The following is an 8,753-nucleotide window of genomic DNA, read 5'->3' on the forward strand; positions in this document are numbered from 1 at the left end:
TCGTTTCAATGATTTGTCATTCTCCAAAAATAGAAATCTTTATATTTCACATAATTACCAAATGCCTTCTTAGAAAAAAATGATGTGCTCTTCTATGGCCGATTAAGCACCAAATGCAATTTTATATTTTAACTTTAAGGGTAGCTACTGTACGAATCGTTTCTTTGTACAGAATCTTTCGTATTGACACTACATAGTGATCATTGCATATTTTTCCTCTGACCATTGATTCAATTTAGTTTCCTTAACGTTTCTAAATTATAAAAAGAAAGGTATTCGAAATTAGTTTGAATTTGAATGTATTCTTTCAAACATGGATGCATTGGTAAAGCACCCTCTGCTAAAACTCCGTCTGTTTAAATTAATAAAGGCAATGAATGAATGAATTACAGAGTAAAGAACAACCAAATGAACTGAAGGTGGGAGCAAAATATCATATTTTTTTTAATAAACGTACGTTATAGGTAGTAAGGTAGTTTGTTCTTTACACGTAAAAAAGTCTATTTAACTTTTCTTCCTGCGACGTACACAGATACTACATTACGGTCATCGCCTGCGTATATGAATTTTTGTAACGTTTCTAAAGCGGAACAATCTTCAAGGTAGTCTATCGGGCCATCCTTAACATTCATATCGATAATTACCGCATCAAACTCCTTGCCCACTTCAAAATTTCCAATTTCCTTATCCAGATCTAGCACTTTGTAAATCAAACTCTTACAAACTGTTAATCTAAAGTTTTGTCCAGTTACCTTTTGCACCACCTAGCGTTGCCATGTAGAATGCATCGCGCCAGCCTATTGGTTCGTAATTGTCTTTTCCAAATGAGAGAAAATTCGAACATGCCACAGCATATCTCATCGCATTCATTAATGATAGTGAACAACCGCCAGATACATCTTAAACATTAAAGCGTTAAAACAAGACATAAATGTTGAATCGGTTCACCTGTCCCCAATCCAACGTGTATACCAGCTTTTATCAACGCCCGCACATCACAAATTCCCGATCGAAGATTAACATTGGAGTTTGGACAGTGTGAAACGGTTGACTCGCTATTAACTAGTGCTTGTATTTCTTCCTCGCTCAGGTGAACACAATGGGCATAGATAGTCTATACGCTTCCGTCAGTCACGAATGCGAAATACGTAACTTACCTTTTTAGGAAATATTTTAGTTTTGCAATTCGGGTTCTTGACAGGCGGGGTTGTGAAAACCTTGAATCCCTCCAAGCTTTCTTTTAAGTGAGTCTAAATTGGTTCTTTTAAACCTTTTTCCCTAGTCGCCCAATCAAATACGTTACCTGCACTCTTAAACCAAATTCCTTTCCTAATCCAATAAGTAATTCCATATTCTCTAAATCCGAGCATGTTGGAGATCTTGGTGTAATTATAGCTTGCACTAAACTACTCTAAAAGTAATGCCTATTCCCTACTTCTTTATTTTACTAGATTTCTATACCTTTTTCTTCTGAATTTCTTCAATGAATCTTCTCGTTTCATCTATGAATTCCTTATGTGTTTCAACGTAGTAGTCTGGACCTTGTCTAGTATGGTTAACTTTGCCAACAAGTGCCCTTTGGCCATGCTTAATAACAGAATCGGCTAGCACTAACGCTGAATCCGTGTAAATTGCTGCATTGTATGAGGCGGTTGTGGTACCATAATCTAATGCTTTCTTCTGTAACATGGAACAGTGTACTATTAACGAATTCGAACGAGACACATTTACCACGACTGCGTCGTAACATCTTCTCGAGTATTCTATATCTTTACATTTCAATTCAAGTGGAAAAGTATGCTCCCATAACCACGGGACTACTTTTAGGTCCATACCCAAACCAACATTTGAGTACTGGCACGCATGAACATGCGTGTCTATTAAACCGGGTATCAAAACCTGCGAGTCCTTTAGAATGTACTCCAAGATATTATACTTCACTTCTATTGTAGCCCTGAAATTCGCTAAGCTCGTTGCATCGCCGACGGAAACTATCTGCAAGTACCCTAATTTTGAATTAATACAATAATAACATAATAATTCACAAACCTTGTTGCCTTTAAGAGCTACAAAACCTTTTTCAAGACTTGACACTTCATACGGCTTTTCGCAGTGAACAATGTTCCCGACAAATAATTGAAGAGTCTCGGCCATTTTTAAGTATCACCGCGTCTTAAACATTATTTCCCATAAGAATCGTAGAAGTAATTAGCAATAGCAAAAATTGCATGCATATATGCAAATTGCCACGTAAACGATTGAGTACCTAGCGAACCCGGGGAGAGGTGCGCATTTAAAGGGGTACCTGTACCCATGGCCTAATAAGAGTAAGGCCATGCCTGTACCTTTCCATCTTAAAAAAGGTAAAAGTCTCCACAATGCAAGTAAAGCCAGTATTTTAAGAATTCATTAAAATGTGACCATATTAAATTTTGAATAGGCACGCAGACTTACATAATAGAAATAGAATAAAGTTATTTCCAAGAGAAGGAAATCATGGAAAAGTTGTAAACTCAAATTTGAAATTCTTTTCACCAGATTCATGAACTACTCGAATCAGATCAACTTTTATCAAGCGATTATTTAGAAAATAATATACATACGTACAAACTTCACAATAAAGGTAGACACGGACAGCATGAACAATAAGCTAGAATAATTAACAATTGCAATTCAACATTTAAGTTAGTACATAAAATTCAAAATATAGCAATAGGAATTCAAATACCAAGTAGCAACAGCAACACGGAATGTATGAATTGTAATTCATTTATTTGATTATGCAATATTAATCCAAAATGTAATACCTAAATCGCGATTGAAATTCAGTCAAAATTACAATTGACGTTTTCTCTTTTCGAAACGATGTTTGTTGTATATTTTACACACAATTGATGCTTTGGAAAATTCAACTGACTAATCTGAATTAGATTTCACGGTTTCTGAAATTCTATTCAATTGAATTTTTTTTTAATAAATCAATTCATCTGAATTTCATTTGCAGCTTTCTGAAAAGTAGCTTACATTATCTGGAAAAGATGTAGAATCGTATACATTGCGCCATCTGTCACCTACTCTCTACAGGATCACTAAAGACCAGCCATTTACTGTATTTTAAGATTAGAGAAACCGATAAGAGATTGAATGTTATGCTTTAGTATATTATGAATACAGATGTTTCCACCGATATTATCCACGATGCAATCATTTTATAAATGAATAAACAATGGTGCAATGTTTGAATTTTACAATCTGTTTGGAATGTGAACATCTGAGCGACAGTCAATGCGGTTTGCCTATCAGTTTGACAATACGCGGTAACGTTTAAATGATTATTAAATTAATGTATGTTACACAGCTTACATACGTACCAGACAAATTGCCTTATGAAGCATTTATCACAAGCACATATTATGCCAACCACGTTGCATATCACAATAATATCAACGAAATAACGATTTGTAGATGTTTCCGAGTGCGAAATGAAAAGCTGACCTTTGAGAAATGGTGACCTTGCTTTACTTCCGCGAATGAACGTAGGAATTCTGATAAGTGCAAATTAATATCACTATATCCAAGGAAATTTAGATTATTCATTCCAATATTAATTAGTTCGCCTAGAATGTGGCACGTTGTTTTTCCGAATTTTTGTTTAATTTTCTCTAAATTTTATGTCTTTTAATCAAGCCTGTTTGGTAAGCCAAAGGTCATCAAAATCATCATACCTAAATTTATATGTGCAAATCTTGCTACGACCATTACTTTTTCATTTATAAACACTTTTCCTAAAAGGTATAAGGTATAACAACAAAATGAAAACTTTAATACATAACAATCATTGAATAAAAAATGAATTAACAATATACCAATATTGTTCGCTGACTACAGCCCCACACTACTTATCAAAATACTGACCACACTATTCGTCACTGAAAATGACTTCAAAATGGCACAATAACTAGATTTCAAAGAGAACGTAAGTAATTGCTTTATTTTCACGACTTTTCAAGACTTTTTTAAAATTTTCAATTTATTAATAACGACTCGGGTTGGGCAAATTTATAAGAGCATCTAAAATTGACAGGGTTCATAAATACACGTGACAAAAATTTTAAAAACGATTTTACAAACACCTTAAATCAAAAATCCCAAAGAAATTTAATGTTCGCCAAACACCACAAACGGACATAGTACATAGATTTTCACCGTATGCGGTCTTCTTCAGTATGACCGAAAAATTGCCGAAGGTGTTTTGTTACGGGACCTGGAATCGAACCCGAATCCGAATCCAACTTTCATTGATTATTTCCTTCATGTAGTAAAATAATTAGAATTGCTGTGGCTATTTTCCCCATTTCAGCGATTATTTGGCAACGTCAAAATTTTACCGCGGTTAAAAATGTGTCAAAATTTGTTGCGTGATTTAATATCTCTTCAGAAAATAATCATGCCAAATAGCTACCACGCTTAAGAATAGCCCGATTGTCCGCGGACTACCGCAGTTCGTCACAATCATGTACGATGGCTCCCGCCCCCAAATCATCATTTTTAATCACATTGATATGTCGCCGCTAAACTGCAATGTATTCTTGGTAGATGTTTCATTACGAGGTGCACTTTAGAATTCCTTTAAAAACAGACAAGGGAAAGTTTAAAAAATATCCCGAAGTTGTCGCAATTTTAACATGTTTTGATAAATTGTGTATGGTCATACAAAACGCGAAAAATTTACTTCTTGGGTATCCTTTGGAGTTTGGACGTTGTCCTACGGAAATCGATCTACAAATAACGATTTTGACATTTTTTATTATGAATCAAACTAAAATTGAATCTTTAAGCTAAGTTATCAATGGGAGTGAAAAAGGGCCTTCCCCACGCGCTTAAAGTAAGGGTGGCTACACCTAAATTTTTAAATAAGAAATATGGGCTTGTGATACATTATTTGGAAGGCATTTTAATCCTCTATTCAACTATATCATTAATCAAATCAGTCGTTCCCAAATAGAAATGATCTGTGACTGCAGCAAGATGGTGTGCCCCTACACTATGCGGTCTAGCTGAGAGACAATACTTGGAGAGAGTAAGTGGATTGGGCGAAGAGGATCAATGAAGTAACCATCCAGGTCGCCAGATCTCACACCTCTTATTTTAGTGTGTCACGTGGTGTCACATGAATTCCTCCCCTCCACTCCACTAGAACAGCCCGTTTAAGGACGAAATTATTTTTTGTTCTATATTCTTATCATTAAAAAGCTTCTATGCATTTGCCGTAACAGTGAAAAATGCACTCCTATCTTAAGACTGCGCATAAACTTCAAAAAAGGGTTAAACCCTTCTAACATTTTTAAAAGAATGTTGAAGTCTGTTCGGTGCCCCTTCATAAATTATTAACATATCCCGTCAAAAGGGCTTATTTTCCCCTTATTTTCTTTATGATTCACCAGAGATATACCTACCGTTGAATACTGCGGAAAATCTGAATGTTGATTTTTAAATTTTGTTAATATTTCCCTGGGCGCCGGTTGTGTCATAATGGTCCAACCAGTGGCGTCGCTAGAGTACGATGCGCCGGGTAGCAAAACAATTAATGCGCCTTTCTCCAAAAATAAAAAATAAAGATTTTAGCAATTTATTTTAGTACGCATACACATGCAGGTGCAGGGCAATAATGATAACGTTCAATGCTTCGCATCGCATCCTTGCACGTGCACCTCGCATGACTTCATTTAGTTGAAATGTGATATTTTCAAGTTTCGAGATACAATAGGCCTTTATGTTAAATAAAGGTCTTTCTTTTATACATAAGCTTACAGGTTACTGTATCACAGTTAGATAATTAAATTTAAATCTTGTAAGATTATTTTTGTTGAATTTTTGCTACTCTGATTAATCCCAACCGCGATGTAAATGTAAGTAATATAATAAATAAACCAATAAACGAGACTAACCGCGGCGCCTTTCGGTACTTGGCGCCGGGTAGCAATTGCAACCCCTACTACCCCGATAGCTACGCCACTGGGTCCAACCTCAGTTCAGTGACTGAAAAAAATTAACGAATTTCATTGGATCATTTTTGAGGATGAGCCTATCAAATTTCTTGAATCATTCCAACATAATCAAGTTAATGTAGGTGGTCCCCAAGAATTATTACCGGAATTCGTTCAATGTATCAATAATATTTCATAGCTTCCCCATTTTCCAAATTTTAAACCATTGTATATGACAATGATCATCAGGCAGTAATTTGGTCAAGGATAAGACGATAATAAATATCATTATCGCCCACGCATGTATTTTTTATTAAACATGTATACTGGTTGCCGACACTTATTGATAAATGTAACCATTAGCTAATTAGTAAATATGCTTTATTTAACCTTGTTTCCAGCTACATATACCGCGGTTACATTACGATCATCACCTGTGAAAATAAATTTCTGAAACAACTCCAGTGCCGTATGCTCTCCAAAAATATCAACTGGCCCATTCTGGACATCTAAATCAACAATCAAAGCATCAAACTCTTTGCCTACTTCAAAATTCCCAATCTTGTCATCCATGGACAATGCTGAAATTGGATTGTTGGTTACTGACACACAAAATCATTCATTTATGTTACCTTTAGCTCCTCCAAGGGTTGCCAAATAAAAAGCGTCGAAATAGTTGAGTGGTTTGTACCCTTTTTTAGAGAACGAAAGTGCGGTCGAAGCCGTTATGGCATAGCGCATGGCGTTCATTATTGACAACGAACATCCCGCAGATACATCTGAAACGTTGCGGTCATACTATAGCAAAAGGTGTGAGAGAGCGTTATTTAAAAGACACCTGTTCCCAATCCAACTTTGACGCCAGCTTCAATAAAAGCGCGCACGTCGCAAATTCCCGATAGTAGGTTAAAGTTTGAATCTGGACAATGAGCAATAGCTGATCCACTGTCGGCCAATTTTTGTATCTCTTCTTTTGTCATATGAACGCAGTGTGCAAAAAGGCTTTTCTCGGTGAGAATTTCATGTGTATGTGTAAAATTTTTGTGAACATCTCCTGGCCTGCTTTCCAACTGTTTTATTCCGTCTATAGTCTCATTCATGTGTGCCTACAGAATTGACTTGTTAGACATTAGTTGTATAAGTAATGCTATAGCTTTACCTGTATATTTAAATTATACTTTTTCGCCAATTCTACAAAAAACGGTATGTCTTTCGTGGTCACATTCAACGCGGACCCTGGCGTAATTATCGGTTGCACCAGTTCAGTCTGTAAAATTTCAAACTTTAATTATTAAGAGATAAAGAAATGAAAAATTTTACCTTTCTTTTCGCTATTTCGTTAATTAATCGTTTAGTGTCTCTAATAGATTCTTCAAGTGTTTCAACTAAATGTCCAGGCATGCCCACAGTCACGTTAACTTTACCAACCAACGCTCTTTGCCCGTACTTAATGGCGGAATCGACTAGGACTAAAGTTGCATCCGTCCAGGTCGTAGCGTTATAACATGCTGTTGTTGTTCCATAAGACAATAATTTTTTCTAACAGAAGAAGCATACCCAATACAATATTATACTGAATTTTTTCTTACCACAATGGCATCGAACACTTTCTTTGCATATTCCAAGTCTCTGAATTTCTGTTCCAGCTTATCAATATGCTCATCCAACCAAGAAAAAAGTGAAACGTTCATTCCAATACCTATAATAGGGTATTGGAAAGCGTGTATGTGGGTATCAATTAAACCTGGAATCAGAATTTGTGAATTTTTTAACTGTATCGTAGATACATTTTTCGCTGTTTTCCTGTAGTTTTCTAATTTTTCGAAACAGTCGATGGAAGCTATCTAAAAACGCACATAATATGAAGGTGTTAAGCAATTAAAGTATGTATTACCTTTCCATCCCTAACAGCAATAAAACCTTTTTCGAGAACGCGCACGTTGAAAGGTTTATCACAATGGATAATGTTTCCCACAAATATGACATCAGTGGAAAACGCCATAGGCCTGTTTTTTTAGAAATACTCAGCTATCTCATTTAAAGTTGGAAAACGACCGAATACGATTTTGTGGCGGAAACTAAAGTGAATGTGACTGACCGCAATAATCTCTCATTTCTTTTAGAATCTTTTTGACCTTTAACCGACTCGATTAGGTATTATCGTTAAATCCCATGTCAATAAATTTATTGAAATTCTGATTCAATGAAATGAAAACACGACCAAAATTAAACAGGTACCTACCTCTATGAAAGCTTTATAGGTTCGTTTTTATCGCCGTTACTGTTGATTACTTTGGCATTATTAGTGGGAGATAGCATAAGTTTCTGTAAATTTAATGCAGCATAACAATTTAAATTTAATCTTTCTTGAAAGTCAAAGGCTGCCCGTCCGCTTGTGCGCGCGATAACTCTCGAACGGAAGTTCTTAAGGGTACTGAAAATTGGTATTTAGGTTCCTCTTGATCTAAGTCGGAACTCTTTATGAATTTGGAGCAAAAAGACGACAGGTCGCCAAAGTTATATATTGTTCAACCACCTGTGCGAACGATAACTCTTGAACGGAAGGTCTTCGGTTGTGTAAACATGGTAAGAACTATTGAATTTGGGGTCCCAAGAGCAAAGGTCAATGTAAAAGTTTACATAGAAAGCGTCGTCTGTGGTTCACTTCGAAGGGCTCAGGGTGGCCATTGTTCCGGTGGACAACACTGAGCCTCATTCGAAGTGCATTATGGGTGCATTGAATGCAATAGTTAGCAAGGCGAGCGG

General features: G+C 36.0%; 2 protein-coding genes across 3 annotated transcripts; both read right to left on the bottom strand.

Annotated features, from left to right (window-relative positions):
* Positions 1-414: 414 nt before the first annotated feature.
* On the bottom strand, positions 415-3,799 carry LOC116159040 (guanine deaminase-like). Of its 2 annotated transcripts, none has more exons than XM_031471931.1 (9): positions 3,726-3,799; positions 2,050-2,172; positions 1,732-1,995; positions 1,462-1,680; positions 1,304-1,411; positions 1,158-1,250; positions 949-1,114; positions 753-899; positions 415-700 (listed from the first exon to the last, which is right to left on the bottom strand). In XM_031471931.1, exons 2-9 carry the CDS (start codon positions 2,152-2,154, stop codon positions 501-503), a joined length of 1,302 nt encoding a protein of 433 aa, XP_031327791.1. In that variant the 5' UTR covers positions 2,155-2,172; positions 3,726-3,799; the 3' UTR covers positions 415-500. The 2 variants fall into 2 exon arrangements, with proteins under 2 accessions (XP_031327791.1, XP_031327789.1); XM_031471929.1 differs by lacking the exon at positions 3,726-3,799 and adding an exon at positions 3,372-3,493.
* A 2,552-nt stretch (positions 3,800-6,351) lies between these two features.
* Positions 6,352-8,145, bottom strand: LOC116182303 (guanine deaminase-like). The gene is made up of 7 exons (XM_031502830.1): positions 7,882-8,145; positions 7,577-7,831; positions 7,308-7,526; positions 7,147-7,254; positions 6,826-7,093; positions 6,620-6,766; positions 6,352-6,568 (listed from the first exon to the last, which is right to left on the bottom strand). The coding sequence occupies exons 1-7, from the start codon at positions 7,987-7,989 to the stop codon at positions 6,369-6,371; spliced, it is 1,305 nt and encodes a 434-aa protein (XP_031358690.1). The 5' UTR covers positions 7,990-8,145; the 3' UTR covers positions 6,352-6,368.
* Between the last annotated feature and the right edge of the window lie 608 nt (positions 8,146-8,753).

The sequence above is a fragment of the Photinus pyralis genome, unplaced genomic scaffold (assembly GCF_008802855.1).
Source record: "Photinus pyralis isolate 1611_PpyrPB1 unplaced genomic scaffold, Ppyr1.3 Ppyr1.4_LG1, whole genome shotgun sequence".
Taxonomy (NCBI): Eukaryota; Metazoa; Arthropoda; class Insecta; order Coleoptera; family Lampyridae; genus Photinus; species Photinus pyralis.

Bases quoted from the DNA above. Each gene is read 5' to 3' on its own strand.
- LOC116159040 (XM_031471931.1), bottom strand. From the start codon at position 2,154: ATGGCCGAGACTCTTCAATTATTTGTCGGGAACATTGTTCACTGCGAA. The intron at 1,996-2,049 runs GTTTGTGAATTA...GGGTACTTGCAG, and splicing joins TAGCTCTTAAAGGCAACAAG to ATAGTTTCCGTCGGCGATGC. The intron at 1,412-1,461 runs GTATAGAAATCT...CATTACTTTTAG, and splicing joins AAGAAATTCAGAAGAAAAAG to AGTAGTTTAGTGCAAGCTAT.
- LOC116182303 (XM_031502830.1), bottom strand. From the start codon at position 7,989: ATGGCGTTTTCCACTGATGTCATATTTGTGGGAAACATTATCCATTGT. The intron at 7,094-7,146 runs GTAAAGCTATAG...TCAATTCTGTAG, and splicing joins AGTATAATTTAAATATACAG to GCACACATGAATGAGACTAT. The intron at 6,767-6,825 runs GTGTCTTTTAAA...GCAACGTTTCAG, and splicing joins CAAAGTTGGATTGGGAACAG to ATGTATCTGCGGGATGTTCG.